Source organism: Sarcophilus harrisii, chromosome 2 (assembly GCF_902635505.1).
Source record: "Sarcophilus harrisii chromosome 2, mSarHar1.11, whole genome shotgun sequence".
Taxonomy (NCBI): domain Eukaryota; kingdom Metazoa; phylum Chordata; class Mammalia; order Dasyuromorphia; family Dasyuridae; genus Sarcophilus; species Sarcophilus harrisii.
The window spans coordinates 636,186,509-636,211,852 of NC_045427.1; the positions used below are offsets into that span (position 1 = coordinate 636,186,509).

A 25,344-nucleotide genomic window follows, 5' to 3' on the forward strand; every position below is an offset into this window, starting at 1 on the left:
AAGGCACTTAGCTCTATTTGCCTCAATTTCCTCATCTGCTGATTAAGTATATTTACCAAGAAAATCCCAAGTGTGGTCATGAAGAGACAGATACTACTAAAAATGATTGAACAACAACCAGTTATCTTGTATGTAGCTTGCTTTGTATATATTTATTTGCTGCTGTCTCTGTCATAAGATTGGGGGCAGGGACTTTGTTTTGCCTCTTTTTGTATCATTGGTGCTTAGCACAGTGCCTGGTGCATTTGTTGTGCAGTTGTTTTAATTGTGTCTTACTTCCCCTGACTACATTTGGGGTTTTCTTAATAAAGATACTGGAGTGGTTTACCATTTTGTTTTCCATCATCTTGTTTTATAAATGAGGAAGTAAGGCAAACAGGGTTAAGTGACTTGCCCAGGGTCACATAACTAGTAAATGTCTGAAACTGGATTTGAACTTTTAGTTCAGTGGCTTTTAGATAAGCTTTAACAATAAATCAAAACAAAGCAATGAACTTCAGGGGTAGTAGGAAATAGAAAAGGAAGCCCTGGACTTGGGTTTAAATGTGAGCTCTTATACTTTGGACCTTTGGGGAAACTATGGGAACTATGGGAAAACAAGTTAACTCTTAGGGATTTCGGTTCTTCATCTTTGTAAAGCAAGAATTTGAGACCAGACAATCTCTGATTCTTTTGACTTAATATCTAAGGATTTAAGTTACCTCACCTACTGCAGAGTACAGTAAGTGATTGATATAAGTTTTTTTTTTATTTATGCTTTTGATTTACTGGACTATTTTTTATGAGAACATTTCCCAATTTTTTTTTGTGCAATTCCTGAGATTGTCATTGGGAACGTATATTGTGATCAAATAAGATAAATATTTGTGAAGCTCTTGACAGTGTCTGACACAAAGTAGACACCACATAAGTGTTCATTTCTTCCTCTTCCCTTTTAGTAAGCCTGTATTTGAAAGACCATCATTAGAGAAGAAAGTACAGGGTTGTTCTGCTTAATACTAAAGGGCAAAGCTAGGATCTGTGGAGCAAAATGGAAGACAGATTCAGGCTTGATGTCATGAAAAAACTTCCCAACAAGTAGAACTGGTATGATATATAATGGACTGCCTCTTGAGTTTGAATAATTCCCCCTCATCTGAAGTCATCAAAGCAAAGACAAGATGGCTACTTGAATGGTTGTGATAGAGAAGGGATTCTTTTTTTTTTTTTTTTTTGTCTATGAGTTGGACTAGATGGCTCCCAAGGTTCTTTCTGACATTATATCTTATGATATTTGATATCGTACTATGATATAGGATACTGATATCCTCTGATGCTGTGAAATTTATTGAATGAATGACAAATCTTAATAAATAAATGGATGAATAAATTGTGATATATGATTGTGATGGAATACTACTCTGTCATAAGAAATGATGATCTTGATAGACTTGCACAAAATAATGAAGAACAAACTGAGAATGTTATATACAGTAAATCATTTTGACTTTTGCAAATATCCAATTTAACTACAAAGGACATCTGCAGGTGGAGAAAAATAATAAATAGAAGTGTGTATACAATGATTTTACATAAACATTCATATATAGATTCATATTTGTGTGTAAAGATAGCCAATTCTAGGATGGTGGAAGGGAAGAAAAAAAGGAAAAATTAATGAGTTTACACTATAACTTTATTATATATTTAAAAGAAATAGCAAGTTTTATGTAAAAGATTTGCAATTTCATGTTCAATCATCTTTTCATAATCATTATACTCTGTTATGAAAATGCTTTTTTCATTTTATAAATTAAAAAGAAAAAAGAAGTCTATTCCATACCTTATTTTTATACCTTAAGGAAATGTTAAGTCATATGTTCTTTTCCCAAAGATATTTTCGTTTTAAACTTCATTTCTCAATGTAGGAGATATTCCAAGCATATATTAGAGTGTGTGTGTGTGTATGTGTGTGTGTTTCTGTATGTGTGTAGTGTATCTATGTATAGTGTAGTGGGTAAGGAGAGAATAGAGATTTGGGGAATATAAAAGACCATGAAAATGTAGATATGACTACCTGAAGAAAAGGTCTAACCTAGGGGGCTGCAATTCAGTCCCATTTAGCGACTGTTTTTCTGACTCTTGTAGATAGTAATCCACTATCAGTAGAGACCAAAGGTTGGTGAGAATTGTTATTTTCATGGGTAAAGTAGAAGTTCCCTATTACATGGGGAGATCCTCTGTTCTTTTCACTATTCCCAATATGTCAATCATCAGTTTCTTTAGTGAAAATACTAACAAAAAACAATGATAAAATATTTAATAATAATAAATTCTTGTTCTAACAAAATTCATTGCTAATTTCATTTGGACTAAAACTTCTATATGCTACAATAGAAATGAAATTTTCCCATCTTCCCTTAGGGAAAGGAAACAATCTGACTTTATCAAATTGAACAGGCATATTGAAACTTATGAATGATAGCATCACTTAATAGTTAGACGGGGGATCTAGATTCAAGAAGATCTCAATTCACATTTTATCTTGACATTTGATATTCTGTGGTCATTTAATAGAAATGGGGCTCAGTTTCCTCATCTATGAAATTGAGAGAATAATACCTGTCATTTCAAATTTGCTTTGTATTTATTTGCTCTATGATGCACACTAGCTGTTCAGTAAAGCATCAACAGCAAAGGGACGGGGGGCAAAAAAGAGTAGAGATAGTGTAAAGATAAACTGGTTCATGCAGGGGTTGAAGAAGGTGAGGGTATAGCCAGAGTAGAGTATGGAATTCCACGCTCTTGTGTACTCTTCTCCTTGGGCAAATAACTTTATCTGTGAGTTCCCTAAGCCATTTTCAAGTCCATAGGTTATAGAAAAGGTTCTGACCTACATTGGTAAAGAGAGTTTTTTCATCCAGGAGTTCTGTATAATAGTGAAAACAGGTCCAGTCTCTATCCAAATCCCTACCATTTTTGTGGATACTGTTGTCAAGCGTAAGAGTGACAAATGTTCAGAAAAGGATCGATAATCATTACAGATCATATATGTATATATAAATGTGTATATGTATATATATACACACACCAAGTATATATATATATATATATATATATATATATATATACACACATATAGGTATGTATATCTATATGTATGTAAATGTGTGTGTGTGTGTGTGTGTAGTAAATTGTTCACTGGATTTAGAATTAGGGGATATAAGTATGCTGATTATGTCACCAAGTCAATTCCTTGATGTTTCTTTCCTTCTTTGTAAACTGGGTTCTGATCTTCATTGTCCCTATTTCATAGGACTATTTTTAGGAAATACCTCTCTAAACTTTTTTACCAATGGAGAATCATTCCTCCATAATTGTTTTCTCTAATTCCTCCTTGTGGTGTAAAAATGTTTCTGAGCTCTTAGAAGAGATCAAGGTCTGAGAGGTCCTAGTAAATTCCAAAAACTTTAAGGATCAACTTGTTGATCAACTGAGATGTTTCCTAAGAAGGACCTTAAAAATGCAAAGAAATTCATTATTGGGTGACTATGGTATGATGAATTTTTGCCGCAGCAGCCCTTGCCCATCATTAAATAAGTCATATAAAGATTATGTGGGCAGACATTGCAAATGAAATATCCTTGAGGTGTCATTATTATTAGGGAGAAGGAAAAAATATCAACTCTCTTGTATAATTAGGTCTGTTGTAGATTTGGCAAAACACAATTCCCTCTCCCCACCATTTCTCTTATTTCCTATAATTCAGGCTGTGCTTTTATTTTGTTTATAGTATGACTAAAAAGTCAGAGGTGTGAATTATTGGAGAAGATCACAGATGTATTTTTAAAAAAAAGTCAAGGAAATTGCAAGTTTGCTTTTTGATTCTGATACTTATTATTTAGAAGCAGAAGGTAGTATAATGGTCAGTGTGCTAGGCCTGGAATAAGAAGATCCTGAGTTCGATGATAGCTTTAGGCACTAACCAATTCTATGACACTAAGCATATCATTTGTATTCTATCTGCCTCATTTTTTGTTTGTTTGTTTGTTTGTTTTTTTATCATTGGAAGTTATCATGGGAATAATAGTAGAACCTACCTTACAGTGTTGTTGTAAGGACCAAGTTAGATATTTGTGAAGCATTTAGCATGGTGACTAGATGGAGTATTTCTTGAGAAATGCTTCCTTTTTTAATTCACTGTAAAATGGTGGATGAAGTGATATTACCTCTGATGACTTCAGTATCCTCACCTGTATTGGGAATGATCCTGGATTAGATCACTTGTAATGCTTGATCTTTTTCTAAATCTATGATTCTAAGGTCTGTTTTCAGGGACATCACTTGTAAGTACAGAACAGTAAATACAAAAGTAATTACAGAGGATTTTGCCTCTCTGTGTTCATGCATACAGTCATGTTTGACTCTTTGTGACCCTATTTGAGATTTTCTTAGTACTGGAGTGGTTCACCATGTCCTTCTCCAGCTCATTTTATAGATGAGAAAACTGAAGCCATACACACACATAAAACAGAGTTAAGTGATGTGCTCAGGGTCAAACAGCTAGTAAATGTCTGAGGTGATATTTGAGCTTAAGCCTTTTTAACTCCAAGGCCTAGCACTCTACCACTCTACCACTCTACCCTCTGTACTACCTGGCTGTCCTTTGCCTCTTTGTACCTGTATTCTAAAGTAAAGTAAGACTGGGCCCACAAGCAGCTTAAGAGTGAACAATGCCATCATCACATACAAGTTCTGCCAATGAGTAAGTAATTATAATGTTATGATACCCATTTTATATGTGATATTATTAATTGCAGTTAAGACTCTGTGGTTGTTCCTGACAAATGGTACTGTAATCTTTCAAAAGGCTTTTTATTTATAGTATAGCAGCAATGAAAATTTATAACATAGGTTGTACAAGTCTAATTGTAAGAATGAAATCGACTATCCATGGAGATAAAACGTGGTATATGTTGTGATAAACAGATAGAGAGAGGGTAAAATGTGCTAATGGACTGAAATGAACTTAACCATCCATGACTAATATTGCCTTTTGGAGATACAACAACATTTTGGTCAAAGTAGAAAATTGTATCTGAATTTGGATTGGTTGCTCTTTGTATATTAGATATTGCTAAACTTTATAATCAATCAACCGATTATTCATTGAATACCTACTATGTGTCAGGTTGTGTTGGAGATATTTGAAGATACGAAGGAAAAACATAAACAGTGTTTGCGCTTGAAGAGAACTCTTTCTTTGAACTCATTCTGTGACTAATAGACTGTTCAGTGGGTTTCACTTTATAGATCTCTAAAATCACAGGGTTTTATTCATGTTCTAGTCACAGAATTTATAGTTAGAAGAGACCTTGAAGCCATCAATTCAAACCTACATTTCCTCTACAACATACTCAACAAATGGTCATCCTTTGTTAAGGATATTCAGTGACTTATTTATTACTCTTCTGGAAACTTTCCCCACTTTGAGATGGCTCTTATTAACAACAAATAAATATATACAAACTCTTTTACATGTGCATATATCATACATAAAAACCACGTATGAACATAGACATATGTAATATATTATCTAACACATGTATCCATACACATATGTGTTTGATGGATTTGAGTATATATCTTTTGCCCTGAATTGCAGTAGGTATTGTCTGAGGTCCCTTCCACTTGAAATGCATTTCTATTTAAGTAAACAGGGGATTTATTTATCCTAAATATTGATTTGTCTTAATTTTGTTTGTAAAGGTAATTTATGTAAATATTACTCAATATTTCTTTAGGAAATATTCAAGTTAAGTCATTGCATTGATGCTGTCCAAAAGAAAGCTTTCGTTGAATGAAATCAAAAAGGCATGTGAATATTTTTAGAATTATAGGAGTTCTTTTGACTTGGAAACACCCTTTAATACCAAAGAATTCATACTTTTCTCCTTTTTATTTGGTTAAGAAGTTGATCCTGGGGCAGCTAATTGGTGCCGTGATAAAATACCAGCTCTGAAGTCAAGGGGAACTGAATTCAAATCTGGCCTCAGATACTTACCACTTCCTGGCTGTTTGACACTGGGCAAGTCACTTAATCCCAATTGCCTCAGGGTAAAAAAAAGAAGTTGAAATCTACAGGAATTATTTTATATTATTTTAATTTAATTTAATTATTATTTATTTTTATATTTTAATTATTTATTTTATTTTATTATAAATATTATTTTTTAATTAATTAGAGTGGGGAGGAACCTAAAAATACAATTAGTCCAATGTACACCTCAGGAGGACCTCCTCTGTAATAGGCCAGACAAGTGGTAACTGGCATACCTACTAGCTCCAGAGGTAGCCCATTACATTTTTTGATAACTTAAGTATTCACAACATTTTAGTTTGTACTCAGTACAATCCCTATCACATAGTAGGTTTTTAATAAATGGTAGGTGACCTACTGAGTTACTGACAGACATCTAAAAATGCCTTTTGACTGCTTTTATTCATTGTTCCCAAGTTCTTCCCTATAGAGTCAAGCAGAATAAGTCTCATTTCTCTTCAATATGATCAACATTGAAGTATTTAAAAATAAAAATTTTTTCTTCATGTTATACATACATAGATGTATGCAATCTTTTCTTCCTCTTGTAAATTACCAATCGTTTACTCAAATATTTATTGAATATTCTTTTATGTTAGGTGCTTGAAGTACAAATGCAATAAATAATATATTTCCTGCCCTCTGAGAGTTTACCATGTAATGGGGGACTTGTCAAGGATGAAAATAAATATATGATATACAGAAGAAATACAACAGGAATGTATACAATCATTGCATAGCAGCTAAATACAAGGCAATTTTGAGAAAAAGTGGAGGGAGAACACTAGAATTTGAAGGGATCAGCTATTCCATGTATGGCACAGTTTTTAGATCCTTTGTTAACCTTGGCATCTTCCCCTGAATGTGGAGCTTGTTAATATCCTCTCTAAAATATGCTGCCAAGAGCATATATCACATAAGTTCTGACTAGAACGGAGACCAGCAGGCCTTCTTTGTTCTAGACGCCATGCCTTCCATGATTACCTGATACGTGAGGAGTGGGCCAAGAATTCATGCTTCCTGAGACTTTACCCCATATTTTTCATGTCTCCCATTTTGTGTCTCTTATTATATTCCTCAGTTACCCCAAAGAGGGCTGAGATATCTTATTGAAACTACAAGTATAGGATATGAAAGTGTAGAGCTGTGAGTGTAAAGGTTTTAAAGTCCAGCCTTTATGCTTAATTAATTCACTGTTCTTTAGTATTTAAATAAACCTCACCATTAGATGCTTCTATTTTTTCCTAAAGGCATTTTTTTCATCTTCTTTGCACTGATGGACTCAGATGAAATATTACAAATAAGCCTGTGATCATTTGTCATTTCAAAAGTAGGAGAGAATTTTAATATAGTGCTTGTTGAAAATAACAATCCACATAATTTAGAGCATTCCTCCCCCCCTTTTTTTTTCAGAAAATCCACCATTACTATAAACATTTACCCTTAGTTTATCTAATCAGAGTTTTCACAGGCTATTTTTGGTTTCATAAAGTGAGATATAGCATCCCTGATGAGAAAATGAAATAGTTCTGCCATCTCACAGAGGGCACTGTATTGGGCATCACTCTTCCTTCATTTTTATATTGTAGATTTACTATTCACCCCTTCTCCCTACTTCCTTACAGACAATGTATTTGACTGCCTACTTCACCTTATATTTTAATATTTTTGTTTAAATACTTCTCCAAAATGTAAAGCCATAAAGTGACTTTTCTTTTGTTTGCAATCTTTTCAGCCTTTCTCAGACCCATGCAACTGATAGGCAAGTAATAGATTTTATTCAGGTGTAGTGGATAGGATTCTACAAATACTCAAAGCTTCTAGTGAGTAAATCTCTAATCAAAACCCTACTATTTAAATTACTTGTAAAATATAATCATATCATTTTAAAATATAAGAGTGAAAGAGATTTATCTTTTTTGCCCTTCCCCCATATCCAAATCTGTCTTTGTTTTTTTTTCTTTTTATTATCTATTATACATACACACACATACAGACATATTATAATATGGAATAAATATGGGTGTGTATATATGCTTGTATATGGAGATAAAATGTGGTTTATGTGGTGATAAATAGATAGAGGTTAAAATGTGCTAATGGACTGAAATGAACTTAACCATCCATGACTAATATAGCCTTTTGGAGATACAACAATGTTTTGGTCAAAGTAGAAAATTGTATCTGAATTTGGACCTATCTATACCTATCTATATTCTATCTATACACATATCTATCCCTCTATCAGCACCTAAAATGATATATCTGAAGACTACAAGACAATATGAAAAGACCCATGTAAAGTAATATAAAGTGATATAAAGAATGATTAGCTAACGTACAATACACATTGACCATATGTATGCATATACATACATATACATATATGGTCAATGCATATTCTGTTTATATATATATATATATATATATATATATATATATTATATAGATAGATAAGATATATATATATATCTTCAAGTAAACAGAATATGCATTGATTATATAGTCATCAGGATTATATATATAGCTAATTATACACATATATAAGAGCTAACAGAATACATATTAACTGTGCTAATCATTATATCTCTTCATATAATGTTTTCATATTGTCTTACAGTCTTCAGATTTATCATTTTTGGTACCATAATTGTTGACTTTGTTGATATATTCTCATTTATTCAGCTATTCTTCATTCATTAGCAATATAATTTGTTTCTAGTTTTTCACTCAGTATCTTTGTTCCAGTTAGTTCCCTTTTTTTTTCTTTCTTTCCTTTTTTAGAATAAGATTCAGCAATGAGGCAAATGAAAGCACCAGCTTCGTAATTCTTTTCAACGTAATATCTAGTGCCAGATTGATCTCTAAAGTAGTTGCACCAGCAGTATAATAGTCAATTTCCCTTCAGCCCCACTAACATTAACATTGAATTTTATCTGTTTCCCCTGTTTTTTGCCAATTTAATAGAAGACAGCATCCAAAGGTTCTGTTGATTTACACATATATTTTTCAGTGAATTTGAATGAGCTCTCTCTGTTTTCCTTAAAAAATTGTAATGTGAAAAGTTTGGATTTACAGGTCTCTATAGTGACTTCTTTTGTTCAATTTAAGACCTTATGTATTTTGAGAAAATGTAGTATAATGGATAGAGAACTGATATTGAAGAGAAAAGAAAGTATGAATTTCCTATATATTGTTTGTGGGCTTCTAGGCAAGTCATTAATTTCTCAGTGTCAGGAAACTCTCTAAATTCTAAAATATCTACAACTCTACTGCTCCTATTAGTAGTATTTCCCCATCACATGAGTATGAAACCCACAGGGGACATTTTAAAGCTATATGCTGTGTTGGTTGTTTACTATGTATGTGTGTTGTATCAAATACTCTCTTTGTGATTCATTCACATATAGACAAAATCACAGATTTGGGACCTGGTTCTTTCCAGATTTTGTAAGCTAAGTCCAATGCTTTCACTTGACAGATAAAATGAAGTGCATTTTAAAAATTATTCCAAGGTTATACAGTTAATAATTTAAACAGTTGGAATTTAAGCTCAGATCTTCTCATTCCAAACCCAGAACTGTTTCAACCATATTCCTATTTTCACTTTGTTTCCAAAGTAATTTATTTGATCACCAAAGCAGCCATCTAAGCCTAGATTGTGCAATTGGTAGAGAAGTGGGTTCAAAATCTCATATGCTTACTAACTATTTAGTCCTCAACAAAGTCATTTAACTCTCCCTCAGTTTCCTCATCTCCATAATGGGAATAATAATGGCAGCCATCTCCTGGATTTTTCACAGGATCAAAGGAGATATTTGCAAAATACTTTGCCAGCTTCAAAGTTCTATAAAATTTTGAGCTATTAATTCAAATAATTGATTATCTTACTTGTGCAGAATTAACATAAATGGGGCCTATAATAAAGGGTGGATGAGAGGGAAAGTTGAGATAGCACAAAATACTTAGCCTCCTGAATCTTTAAGTCTGCCTCTGTATAGATGGTGATAGATGACATGAACAATGACATAATAGTTAATATTTATATAGTGTTATTGCTCTGGCTCATTTTACAGATGGAAAAACTGAGAAAAAGAGGGTTAAGTTATTTGCCTATGATCACATAGTTAGTAAATGTTTTGAACTTAGGTCCTCCTGACTCCAGGCTGGGCCTTCTATTATTTACTGTGCCACCTAGTTGCCCTATTTACATATATATATATATATATATATATATATATATATATATATATAGAGAGAGAGAGAGAGAGAGATACACATATATATGTATATATATATTTATGTGTGTATTATATGTAAACATATATGTATATATACACATATATGCATGTGTGTATATAGATGTGTACATACTTGTGTTCATGTGTATATATTTATATATGTATATCCACATATGCCTAGATACACACACACACATATATATGCACACACATACATATGTAGGCACATGTGTGTCTATATGTATAGACACACTTTTTTCCTCTCAAACATGCAATAGAAAAAATAAGGCCCAAATCCAGCACTTGATTTTGTTTTAGTCCTGAAGTATATTACCTCATCTCATGAACAGTTTGATTTTAGGTTTTGACTAAACAGCAGAGCACAAAAGAAAAAGAACTATTCTTCTCATCCTATAACGTCATTTGTGTCAGATAAATTAAATCAGTGGAAGGACTGGCAATTTTCTAAGAAAATGTAAGCAGCCCCATCTCTCTCTGATACATTTCCCCACTGAGTATTCCTTACCAGTATTTGAAAAACAAGCTTTGCTTTGCCAATGCCATTTTTCCTCAAGTCCTTGTCCTCATGACTGCCCCATAGCAGTATCAGTGAAGCCCCAGGGATCAGAACTATCTCAGAGTGCACATGTTTACACCATAAGTTAATAGGTTAATAAACATCCAAAGCCAAAGAGAAAAGGAGTGTGGCAAAGCATTTGCTTTTGAAGTTGGTCCTAATTTCCTTAAAGTTTAATGTCTTCCTCTCTTGTAAAAAAAGGAATAGAATATTAAAATAATATTTTTTCTGCTTCTAGTTCCTAGCTTCTACTGCTTCCAATAAATTGTAGAGCTGGACACATCCCTTAAATTAATGCAAAGAAAGAATTCCTTTTTCAATTCTTTTAATATGGAATGGACAGAATCAATGCCCTTTTGTCACTTCTGGTGAGCCTGGATACCTCTGTAGAATCTTTCACTGTATTTTTTTGTAAGGGGGGTGAGGCTGCATATGGAATTTCATCAGTAAAATGGAGAAAACATCCTTGTAAGCCAGTGCAGATCAGTATTTGTTGGGTGAGTTTATAATTTTAGATGTTTACCTGACACATGAGTTTAAATTACTTGTCCAGGATCACATAGCTCTGCATATGTTAAAAACAAGACTGACTTCTGGTCTATTGAATCACAAAACTACCACCCTATCCCACTATGCAACACTACCTTATAGTGTCATTATGTGTGTGTATGTATATATGCATGTATGTATATGTTTTTATATATGCATGTGTATATATGTGTATCTATACAAATACACATAAACAGACACACACACACACACACACACGCACACACACACACACATTTCCCCTTCTCTTTTTATTTGCCTAGTTTAGCATTATCATGGTTTTCTTTCCATGTCTAGGATCTCTCCTTTTCTGTCCCTTTCAACACCAAGTCTTTATATAGTCTGACAAATACCAACATTTCTGACTGCTTTGTGTCCAGCTTTTTACTTTCCTTTCCCCAAAGTTTTTGATGTTACCCACTCTCAAGGCCTCTCAGTTAATGGGCTCAAACCTCTATCTCCAGAAGTTTAATCTTAAAACTCCATAACTGCCCACTCTATACCTCTACCTGAAGTACTCACAAAATTTCAAACTAGGTGTGACTAAAATTTAACTCATCTTTTTACTATATATTTTAACCAACACAGCTTATCAGAGACAACAATAAGTACCCTCAACCTTTCCCAAAAGAGACAAGTGTGGAAAGTTGTGAGAGTCATCTCCTTTGTTCATAAAATGGGGCAAGAATATGTGATAAATTAAATAAGTGACAATTCACATGGGGACTGATGTCTGGCCATTTGAATATGGCTGGATAGAATGAGAACAATTGCTATAGATATTGGGGCTGGTGCTCTATCTACTGCGCCATCTAGATGCCCCTCTATTTCAATTCTTTTAGTAGTTTTCAAAATACTATAATTCTCACGTATTTCCTGAACATCAGTGTACATATCTTAGATCCTCAGATTTCCACGATGGCAGAGCTGTTTTACTCAGTTTTGTGTCTACCATAGTTCTTAGCGCTTGGACTATTCATTAGTTAAATGTACAAAATCATAAAGATCCTACTGTAGAGAATTGTTTAGTAATCCATTATGACTGTATCCCCAAATATAATGATTTCTTCTATATTGAAGGGTGAGATCCCAGGCCTCTTTTTAGCTCTCAGTAGCTATCCCACATAGTAAAGATGTGTCTCATTTTTCATTCTCCAGGTTATCAACGCAGCTCTAGCACTCACTGCCCGACCCAAAAGCCAGGCAGTAAAATCCAATATGGACATGTATAAGCGCCTGTGGGAAAACCACATCCACGTCCTCACTGAAGCAGTAGATGACATCACAAGCATTGATGACTTCCTTGCTGTCTCTGGTAGGTTTTCATTTTTCTAACTTTCAGGTTTCAAAGGATAATTCACCTATATTATTCGATTACATTCATTTCAGTAAACATTTACTAAGCATTTGCTATTTATAAGGAATTGTGCTAGATACTGTGAATTGAAAGGGGGGGAAGAAGTGCCTAAAATCAAGAAGCTATATACTAGAAGTGAAAATATTCTATCTTGTGCAATTCTAATAACTTTTCTTTTTTTTTTTTTTTTTTTATGTTTTTTTTTTTATTTAATAGCCTTTTATTTACAGGATATATACATGGGTAACTTTACAGCATTAACAATTGCCAAACCTCTTGTTCCAGTTTTTCACCTCTTACCCCCCCCACCCCCTCCCCTAGATGGCAGGATGACCAGTAGATGTTAAATATATTAAAATATAAATTAGATACACAATAAGTATACATGACCAAAATGTTATTTTGCTGTAGAAAAAGAATCAGACTCTGAAATATTGTACAATTAGCTTGTGAGGGAAATCAAAAATGCAGGTGTGCATAAATATAGGGATTGGGAATTCAATGTAATGGTTTTTAGTCATCTCCCAGAGTTCTTTTTCTGGGCATAGCTAGTTCAGTTCATTACTGCTCCATTAGAAATGATTTGGTTGATCTCATTGCTGAGGATGGCCTGATCCATCAGAACTGGTCATCATATAGTATTGTTGTTGAAGTATATAATGATCTCCTGGTCCTGCTCATTTCACTCAGCATCAATTCTAATAACTTTTCACTGAGAATTATTGATCTTCATGGATTCATTTCTTAAAAAGCAATTAAAAGTTATAAAAATAAGAACTATGAAGGCTAGGGGCCATTTTATTTCAATCCAGTCAATCCAGGAACATTGCAATCTAGAATGTGCCCATAATGCATAATCTAGACCATCACCAGCTGGACATGTGCTAGGCAAGGGGCAGGGTACAAATATATTTCTCTCGAGGAGATTTCACACTGCTTAAAGGAAAAACAACAGCAACAGTAGGGAATTAAACAAAAAAAAATATAGAAAAAGTTATATAGAAAAATTATGTCTGGAGGGAGGAGGCATTAACAACTGGGGAAGGAAATTTTAAAAGGCTAGAACTTGGAGAGACAGGTGACAATGGATAGAGCACTGGTCTGGTAATCAACAAGATCTACCTTCAGAAGCAACATCAGATGCTTTCTAGCTGTGCGATGCTGGGCAGATCATTTAACCTCTATTTGCTTCTGTTTCCTCCTCTGTAAAATAGATATAACAACATCACTTATCTAGCAGGGTGGTGGGAAGTCATATGAGATACCTGGCACATAGTAGGCACTATGTAAATATTAATGGTTGTTAAAGGAAGAGAATACACTTCCTATTTCTTCCACCAGCTCCTTCATTTATTTCAATGCAGACTTCCTTTCCTGAGTCTTGTATCTCAAATGGTCCTCTATACACTTGTAGGTATTTGAGGGGCAACATTTGTCTAATAAATCCAAGAAGTGATTCTACAAATCTAAATAGAATAATTGAAGTTACTTTAAAATTCCATTTGAGCAGAAATGATCAACCACTCATCACAAATTGGCTAGGCATCTCCAGGGATCCTGAAATCACTCCAGTTAAGCCACATAATAAAATGATTTTTAAAACATCAGAAAACTTAGATTTTAATTCATGTTAGAATAGGAAGGAGAGACAGACATCTTGGAAGATGTTGGCTCTGTGCCTTTCCTTTCTTCCTCCTCTATCTTAAGGATACTTTCAGGTTATGAATATTTTATAGTTATCGTTCACCTCCCCAAGGACAGTTTATTGACTCCTTGAAGAGCAGAAATACTTGCTGTTTATTTAAAAAATGCAAATAATCAGTATTTTTCCTTTTTGTACATTTTATAGCTTCTGAAACTGGTATCTCTATGTCTGAAAATATGACTGTGTCACTGTGTATACTGGGTTTGTTGCTTTCTGTTCCCACCTATGTATGCCCTGAGGAAGAAGAAAAAACTGTGTATAAATGTGTGTGTGTGTGTGAATGTGTATACATGGAGCAAATTTCTGTCCTTTGTAAGAAAATTGCTAGTCTCTATTTCAAATCAGGACAGAAGGAAGTGCTTTTATGAATATAAATCTTTTTAAATGGAAAGTTTGTAAAAGTGATTTTTTTATTTTTCAAAATGATAAAATCTTTGGTTTAAAAATCCATACACCTTATTTGGTCTAAAGTCCATCTACAGATTTATAATCTGAGAGGAAAGCATCTAGGAGACCATCAAGTCCAATTGTTTTCAAAATAGAAATCCCTGTCAATGGTCTATTTTGTTCCAGTTTGATGACTTCCATGTCATTAAGAACTCATTCTTTCCAAAGGTATCTTACTCTGCTTTACACTATCTCTCATTATTATGAAGTTCTTTGTATCAGTCTAACATCTCCCCTGCTAGCTTCTAGCCATCTTTTTTTCTGGCCATTTGTACCAAAGCCTATTCATTTGAAGAAATCCATCTAATCTCATCTGAAAACTATCACCCATTCTGAATTAATTAGAGACATTTTAAGATTCAACCCTATGTCTAGTAGCATGAAAAGATACTGAATTTGGAATCAGAGGACATATGTTTAAGTACCTCCTACATCATTCATTGTCCATGTGAGGTTGGGTAAATCTCTTAAAATCTAGTTATAAAATGTAAAATAAGGGCAATATGAACTAGATAGCCTCTGAAGTCCCTTAAAGCTCTTCATCTCTGATCTTATTGTTCAAAGGTTTTCTTTCTATATTTTCTTATCTCATCACATGGGCTCCCCCAAAAGGCAGGTATACAATTTAATGACCATGTCATCCATTTTTGGGTTCTGCAAAGATGGCCACTGGAAATTAGCAATTGATGAATTCTAGGCTTGGAAAAGGCAAGTAATTTACCATCATTCTAAAACAAGAATAGACTATGACCAAAAGAGAAAACTTACTGAGCCCAGCCCATTCCCCTAACATATAGATATAGCCATCTATCTATCTTTCTATATATATAGCTAGCTAGCTATATATGTATGTATATATATATATACATATATATATATATATATACACACAGAATGTAGGTGACATATACATATACATATATATAGATATAGATATAGATATAGATATACACACACCAGAGTAAATGTAGATAGTTATATATATATATTTCTATCTATCAATATCACTTACATCCTGGGCAAGGGAAAACTCTTATCAGCTGATAAATTGTCATGAGTTAAGCCCTTGAGAAATGGCTTTCAAGTAATTAATAACCAATTTATTAATTCATTTGGCTAATAAGGAACAAATTGGTAATGATCAGTGGTTTCTCTTGTTAACCAAAGGAATCCCTGAAAGGTCCTGAAATGTCTTATATCAGGTGTATACTTTCTGACAGGGACTTCCTCTGACAAGTGAAACTTTACCCTGATGAAGACATACATTTAATGAGGCAGTGGGCTAAAAGTTTTCAGCTCTTCGCAAACAAAACTCAGCAGCCTTCAGGAAAATCACTTCCTATCTGGACTTCTTTGACTAGTTTTCTCTTTCATCAGCTGGATTACCCTATATTCTAGTGGAGGGGAACAAGAACAGGGACTCCATCCTCTAGGATAAGGGCTCTGTTAATACTCTAAAAGAAGTTAATTTCCCAGTTGGGTGGTTAAAGAATATGTGCCTTAGGAGCCAGGAGTATTGGTTCATTCCTGCCCTTCAGAGATTACCTGACTTATAAGTGGAGGGTCTTAACAGAAATAGAAGGAAAAGGATGAATCATAAATTAATAGTTATTAATATACTAATATAATATTAATTTCTCTTAGAGCATTAGAACCATGGCAGGGTGGAAAACAAAAATAAACCATGTGATTTCCATATAGTCCAAAGACTTTCTCACTCCCCCCTCCCCATTCCACATACACACACACATACACACTCTGACTAGATATTTTTTCTGCTTAAAATTATTGGACTTGATATACAAGTAATTATTGATTGTAGGCAAATAATTTTTATTTTTACTATCCAGAACAAACTTTAAGTAATTCATTAAATCATCACATCTCAAGCATTGCAATGAAGAGTAATCAGCAATATAGTGGTTTCTTTTGCTAAAGTGGAGAACTTGTGGTTGATTTTCTATCTGCCTCTGAATCATTCATTTATTATACATGCTGTTAATTGTAATATTGAAGATAAGGAGTTTCTAGAATATCAACAATATTTAAGTATAACCAATACCATAACAAAAATAATTTAGGGTTGCATTTTTAAATTTTATACTCCTATGGTTTCATGAAATATATGAATCTTAGATAAAGGAACTATTTTATTTAAACTTAATATCTTTTCCCTGGTCCCCACTGCAATATTTTGTGTGCATAACATTATCTAATAAAGGATAGTTGTTACAATTGTTTTTAATTACATTTGGATCACATAAGAAGAAATTTACATTATAACTACATTTGGACTGACCATGTTTCAAAATTCTTAAATTTAAAATACTAAAACATTTATGAATTTAAATTTATCTTGTCTAACCTATTCTTCAGCTACTGGAACTTTATTAAAGGATTCAGAAGTTTAAATTTGTATTCTAGCTTTAGTTCCCTTATAGTATAAAATGATCAAAATGGAGATTATGAGTAAATAGAGGAAAATATATTAATTTTGTGTTGAGAACTATGCCAAGAGCAAGGAACATAAATGTAAATAAAGACACAATCTTGTTCTCAAAATCTTATATTGTAATTGGAGGAAATAACACATGAAAGGGAATTTAATTATAATGAGTTGGGAAGGTCCAGAATTTTTTTTTTTACTTTTTAATGGTATTTTATTTTTTTCAAATTCATGGAAAGATAGTTTTCAGCATCCACACTTGCAAAACCTTGTGTTCAAATTTTTCTCCGTTTCCCCTCTTCCCTTTCCCTAGACAACAAGTAATCCTATATAGATTAAAGATGGGCAGTTCTTCTAAATATGTTTCCATATTCTTCATGCTACACAAGAAACATTAGATTAGAATGGGGAAAAACACAAGGAAAAAACAAGCAAATGACAACAACAAAAAGATGAAAATACTATGTTTTGATCCAAATTCAATGTCCGTAGTTCTCTCTCTAGATGCAGATGATTTTTTCCATCACAAGTCTATTGGAATTGCTCTGAATCACCTCATTGTTGGAAAGAGAAAAGTCTATCAGATCTGATCATCACATAATCTTGTTGTTGTTTGTGTGCAAAGTTATTTTGACTGCTCACTTAGCATCAGCTCATGTAAGTCCAGGCTTTATTGAAATCAGCCTGCTTGTCATTTCTTATAAAACAATAATATTACTTTATATTTATATGTTATAACTTATTCAGCCATTCCCCAACTGATGGGCATGCACTCAATCTCCAGTTCCTTGCCACTGCAAAAAGTGCTGCTGCAAACATTTTTACACTTATTGATCCTTTTCCCTCCTTTATCATCTTTTTGGGATACAGATTCAGTAGTTAAACTGCTGGATCAAAGAATATGTACAGTTTTATAGTACTTTGGGCATAGTTCCAAATGCTGTTCAGAATGGTTGGATCATTTCCCAACTGTACCAACAATGCATTAGTGTCCCAGTTTTCCTGTCTCCCCTCCAACATTCATCATTATCTTTTGCTGTCATCTTAGCCATTCTGAGAGGTGTGTAGTAGTACTTCAGAGTTGTCTTAATCAATAGTGATTTAGAGCATTTTTCATATGACTAGAAATTGTTTTAAGTTTTTCATCTGAAAATTGCCTGTTCATCTCCTTGGACCATTTATCAATTGGGAAATGGCTTATATTCTTATAAATTTGAGAGAATTCTCTATTATTTTAGAAATGAAGGGCCCAGAATTCTTAAGCGTAATACAGAGAAAAGGAGATGGCAAAGAACAGTGGTTCTTACAGTTAAGTGACTATGCCTGATTAATTACAGGGAATTGATGTAGGATGGATTATAAAGTCTAGTGTTTCTTCATTTTATGTGAAGAAAAGGAGCTAGTGATTCCTATCTCATTCATGTGGTATGAGCAGTCAAGCTAATTAAGTAGGGTGTGGGTCTGAGGAGTAGGAAGAGGGAGGAAAGAAGTGAGTGTCCCTTGTGGTGATTAGTCATCTCATGTCTAGTCAACTTGGGTGATTTTCTGGTGGTGTTCATTTTAAAATATTTTATTTCTACATACAAACATATCAATGGAAACAATCCTTTGACAAAAATCTTAGATGTTAGACGTAAAGACAATTTAGTTGAGTCTCCTCATTTTCAAAAACTTAGTACTATAGGATCATAGATTTAGAAAGAGAAAGGACCTCTGAGTTCAACCATAACCTGATTTAAATCCTGAAATCACCACTTAGGCAAATCACTTTGTTTCTCTAAGCGTGTTTTCTTATCTGTAAAATAGAGTGATGAGCATATTGCTTTGAAGGTGACATTATTTTTGACAAAACTCTATTTATAATAACAAATAAATTAAGGTTCAGTGAAGTTCAAATGACTTTACAGAATTCACATAAGTAGTAGGTGGTAAAGCTGGTATTTGAACCTAGTCTTCTAATGCAAACCAATGACTCCATTGTGCCATGAAGATCAGAAATTATGCATAAACTGTTTTCAGGTACAATTTGTAATAATTTATTATCTGGAGAGCCAATTTATTGGCCAGCATACAAGAATAGTACTGTTTAAATAGGCTAAGTGTTCAGAAGATATTTTTCCAAAGAGCTCTGAAGTTTAATGGACGCTAAGATGTGAGAGTAAGATTAGGCTCTCTAGAGCTTGACATTTTCTGTAAAGCCTACCTTTTAGCGAGTGGCCTAGCCCTCAAAAACCCCCTGAAACAGAGAGTCAGAACAGGCAGTGATTCAGGCTGTGGTTTAGAACACAGTGGGATAGTCATAAAAAAAGAAAAGTGTGGAATACAATATATGCAGAAGAACATAACTTTAAAAAATAAGTTGTTTTTTTTTTTTTTAAATAATGACTGATCACAAAACTATTCTTTGTCAGAGCAGCACTTTTGGATTACAAAGACTAACTTCAGGAAAATGGAAATTCTACCAAATCTCAGAAACTTGTTATTTTTGGTCCCCCAGACCAACCAAATCTTGAGGATAGACTCCTTGTTTTCTTAAAGAGAAACCATTTCAGATTGCATTAAAAAAATGCTGTTCCTAATATTTCCTGCATTCAGTATCAGTATATCAGTTGATATGTTCAGTACCTGATAGATCTTTCTCTCTGTCTCTCTGTCTCCTTGTCTCTCTGTCTATCTCTGTCATCTCTCTATTTCTCTGTCTCAGTCTCTCTCTCTCTCTCTCTCTCTCTCTCTCTCTCTCTGTGTGTGTGTGTGTGTGTGTGTGTGTGTGTGTGTGTTTGTCTGTCTCTGTCTTTTTCTGTATCTCTTGTCTCTCTCTGTCTTGGTCTCTATCTTTGTCATTGTCTCTTTATGTATGTGTCTGTCTTTGAAAGCTATGGAAACAAAGGCCTTCAAAGTGTAAATGACTTGCCCAGGGTTAAAGAAAGGCCAAAGCATAACATAAAGTCATGGTCAGTTCTTTGCATGTGAAAGGCTCTGTGCATAATTTTAGTGATGAATGACTGAAGTCAATGTGGAGGTGCTTATAGGAAAAACAAAACATCAAAGTAACATCAGTAATACCCACCCAACTCAACCAAACCAAACCAACAAAAAATTATACACAGTAAGATCTGACACATTGATTGAATTTTTGAATGCTTGCCCACACAATAGCCAGTGAGGCCGGAGTCAGGTGAACAAACTATGTGGCCACCTGCATGATGTAATATAAGAAGCTCCATCCATTATCCTTTTCCTAAGCTCTCCACTAGTCCAGCCTGACACAATTTCTGAAATCTATACTATTAGTTACTCATTTATATATTGAATGTCTTCTAAATAACTAATATATTTTCTGAAAGTGATTATCTAGCAATTCATTATCAACCTTTGGAACCTTGACTTTATTTCAGGAATGCAATGTGTCTATTATCTGAGAGAGGAGAGAACAAATGGAGGGAAAGAAGAAGAAAAGGGGATGAAGAAAGAGAGAGAGGAAGAGAAAGACAGACAAAGACACAGAGACAATTAGAAAGAGATGGAGAGACAGACAGACAAACAGACAGACAGAGACAGTGACAAAAATGGAGATTGACAGATAGACAGAGATATACATACACAGACAGAGAGGGGAGAGAGAGAGAGAGAGAGAGAGAGAGAGAGAGAGAGAGAGAGAGGAGTTGTGTCATTTACAGAAAGATTAGTTTTGTCATGAAATACCACCTTCTTATTAGTAATTGAGGAAATGAGGCAGAAAACAAAGTATGAGGTTAACAGGCTTTGACATGAAGAAAAAGGGAAAAGAAAGAATTCATGGTGAGTGATTTCCATTTTTTTTTTTGAGAAAGTAAAAGATAACTTTTTCATCCAAAAAATTAGAAGCTTGTGACAATTTTAAGAGGAATGATCTAGGATATCATTTAGGGAAGAATAAAACAATTGTCTTTCTTTAGCAAGAGAATTAAATGACTTGAGTTTATGGTTCAACCAATTAACTATGTTTAGCATCATGTGAACAGAAATATTCTGTTCACACAGAAGGCAATCCAGGGCTGCAGTGTGTCCAATAATGAGTAACATAGGACAAGATGGCAAAGGATCCAAGAGTAAAATGCTGAATAGAATAGGTTTCTTAACTACTGAGTCAGTATTGAAAAACAGGAAAGTGAAATCAGAAAGGTGTCAGTGGACGAAAAAAAGTTTTTAAGAGAAGAGGGATAGATCATCCTACTGAGGGTGAAGAATAGTTTTAGAAGTGAGGCATCCAGAGAACTGGAGTTCTAGGACATGAAAAAGATGAAATCCAGAGTTTCTGATGAAGAAAAATTCAATGCATTCAGGGAATGGAGAAATCCTGAGTGTGATCATCCTGTGACAGATGAAGTAGAATAGGGAAGGAGATTATGGGATGTTAGGAATTAGAGAAATGAACTTTTGAGGGAGCATTATCATGATTACTCTGAGTTCCTTTCTCCAATGTGTCACTCATGAAAGATCTTCATTGAGTAGAAGTTTTTCAAAAATCTAAAACTTTTTGTTGTTGTTGAGGCATTTGGGATTGAGACTTGTCCAGGGTCACACAGCTAGGAAGTGTTAAGTGTCTGAGGGAAGATTTGAACTCAGGTCCTCCTGACTTCAGGGCTGGTGCTCTATCCACTGCACCACCTACCTGCCCCCAAATCTAAAACTTTGAGACCCAAATTTTGAGGCAATTTTCTCCTGCATTCTCTGACCTTGCCTCAATCAGACAAACATAGATGTGATTTTAGCTGTTCCATGCCCCCATGTTGAAGATCTCTTGAATGCTTTATCAAAACATGGTGCTTTGTCTCTTAGTATCTACCACCTAAGACTTCAATCAAAGGAAAAATAATCTCATAACAAGATGCTAACGGTCTATAACAAGAGTTTGAGAGATTTGGCCAGTTTTCATAAAAATAACCATATATACCAGTAATGATTAACTCAGTTGCTCTTCATTATAGTATGTTTTAGCTCAGGAAGAAAAGATCTAGGTCTAACTTGAGACCCCTAAGGGAGTTTCATAGAACTTTCCATTTGATGGAAGTCACACCAGGAGGAGAAAGGAGGGTCAGTGATGAATCTGTGCTAGGCCATCATAGGATTTAGGAATTAGCAGAGAGAATACTGGATTTAGAATAACAGAATTCAGATTTAAATTCTGATTCTTTCTCTCCCTATCTGTAACATAGGTAAAAACACCTCATTTTTTCTGTTCTACTCTTTCATCATCAGTGAAGTAAAGTGTTTCGATCAGGTGGTTTCTAAAGACCCTCTCAGGTCTACAGTGATTATTCTATAATCTGCCATATTCTGCTTACATCAAACTCTCTATGTTTAGCTTCTTTATTGTACAAGGTGCCTCTGGGACATTAACATCTACTTAACACTATACAACAGTATAGATGTGAATCCAGGATGTTGTAGAGTTCCTGAATGTCCAGCTGGATCAGACTTGCCTGATTGGGTTCTTGTCTCTGATGGCACAGGTGAAGAGAGGTAAAGATTGAATAGAGAGCCCTTAGCTCTGCACACAGGAGCCATGGAAATTCCTGGTATAATATATAGCAGGGTTTCTTCAGCCTTTTTCCATTTGTGACTCCCTTTCACCTAAGAAATTTTTATGCAGTTTTGGATATGTAGGTTTACAAAACAGGTATCCAAATCAAATATTTACCGATAATGCATCATAATTTCATGAATCCCATATTCAATTATGTAGTCTCATATGTGGCTGTGATCCACAATTTAAGAAGCTTTGGTGTATAGGATTTCTTAAAAAGGTAGCTTAAAGCCATCAAGTATAAGAAAAGGGCAGCTTTTAAGAAGAGACCTTCCATCAAAAGTAGACACCATAAATTGTTTATTTGTTTTTGATATTTTCATAGTTAGTGTTAGGGGAAAAACAAACAAACAAACAAGAACTTTAACTCTTCTCTGGCTCAGCCTCTTCACTTCACTTGAAATTCAGTTCTAAAGATTTATTCAAGGCCACATAGTTTATCTGCTTCAATATGGTTCCCTTAACCTTGTCATACACTCTTATATGTTATTGTAATCTAATAAATGCACAAATTTCACAAGATCAAAATGTTCAGATGTTATTCAAATAAATCACTCTTAAAAATGAGTGAATTGTTGATCAAATAGGCTTCTTTGGAAAAGGGGGGAAATCATTTTTGGAAAATATTTCCATTATGAAGTACAATCACTAAAACGCATAACAAAGTAATTTTTTCCCACAATTTTCTTTCAAGCATAAAATAGGACCTGTCTCTAATTGAGTGTCAGAGTGAATACAAACTCTCATGATAATAGAATGCAAAAAATAGGTCTCCCCTCTCTTTTCCCCTCTGAAGTTTGAAACAGATTTCCAGGGTACATGAAAGAAAAGACTGCTTTAATCACTTACTATTTGAGCATCTGTGTGGGCCAAATACTGTTATACCTTCTGGGAAATACAAAAGAAACGACACTGGATAATGTCTAAGATACATTTCCCCTTTTGAAAAGACCTAGGGCCATTTCTATGCTATGGTACCTGATCATGAGGAATTGATAACTTTGTGTACATGTGTGTATATGTGTGTAGGAGGGTTGGGCAGGATTAGGTGTGATCAGTGAGATACTAAATGGGACATTCAAGGCTTCCTACAGTGAACCCCATTTTATTCCCACTCACATACTCTTTGGTTTCAGCTAAAATAGGTGAGTTATCCACTTTTGACTTCATTTTCTTTGAGTTTCACTTTGATTGAACATTGCTCCACCTCCCTGTCCTCATAACAACACTGATAATCAGAATCCTATTCAACCTTAAAGGTTTATCACAAATGTTGCCGCCTCATCCATTATCTTTTTCCTAGAAATGATTATGGTTCCCTTAAATTTTCAGTTAGACTTTTTTTTAAGATGTAATTATATGTGTACATAGTACTTAGTACTAAGGTTTTAGAGGTATTTTTCTAATAAACCTATTAAAAAAGCATATTTATATGCATTTTGATCAACATGATTCATCTTTGTTAGTTCAAATATGGCCTCAAACACTTACTAGCTGTGTGATCCTGGCCAAGTCACTTCATGTTTTTTGAGTTAGTTTCCTCAACTACAAAAGGAGCTAAAGAAGGAAATGGCAAACCAATCAAGTATCTTTCCAAAGAAAATCCTAAATGGATCATGAAGAGGTAGACATGACTGAAAAAATGACTGAACAACTATAATATGCAAAGCATGTATCTATATATCTTATACAGTTTAAAGGAACTCATGAAATGCTCAAATATACCAAAAAAGAATGGCCTTCCAATACTTCAAACATCTTTAATATGCTTATGTATATCCTTCATTGATATAGATTTTATCCTTCTCTGAGTTTTGTTAGATGGTCTTCAAGGATCACTGTAACTAAAATTTACTCATTGTAATTAAAATTTCATTACTCTATAACCAATCCTCAAGCAAAATGGCAGACACCTTCGGCAAATGATTACGTTTCTGTTCTAACTCTCCTTATACTAGTGATCAAAGCTCCTAAAACACACTATCTCTACTGTCATACCATTCAAGCAAGCTTTCGTATATGCATCAGAGATACTTAATTAGAAGAGAATCTTTAATGTAGTCTTTTGTTCCATAAAATAAAGAAAAAACTTTAATAGTCAAAAATAAAACAGTAATGTGGGAACATGTATTACCCAAAACTATCAGTATGTGATTTTAAAGATGTACTCTTCTCCAGTGAGTCTTTGATCTCAGTGAGCTCACATCACAATGGGGACAACAACATTTAAATAATTATGTACATGCCACATATATACAGAATAGATGGAAGATAATTTTACAGGAGAGGCAGAAATGATGACATGGGAGTGGGAGGGAAGATTTGCAAAGGCCTCTTAAGATGATGCCCAATTTTGAAAATCTCCCTGCCCCATACC

At 34.0% G+C, this 25,344-nt stretch overlaps 1 protein-coding gene across 3 annotated transcripts in view; it reads left to right on the forward strand.

The window, feature by feature from the left end:
* CTNNA3 (catenin alpha 3) overlaps positions 1-25,344 on the forward strand; it is a 1,956,715-nt gene that overhangs the window by 1,310,690 nt on the left and 620,681 nt on the right. For all 3 annotated transcript variants that reach the window (XM_031949475.1, XM_031949474.1, XM_031949476.1), the window contains one exon: positions 12,605-12,761. In XM_031949475.1, coding sequence (XP_031805335.1) covers positions 12,605-12,761 — 157 coding nt within the window. The remainder of the gene's footprint in view (positions 1-12,604; positions 12,762-25,344) is intronic.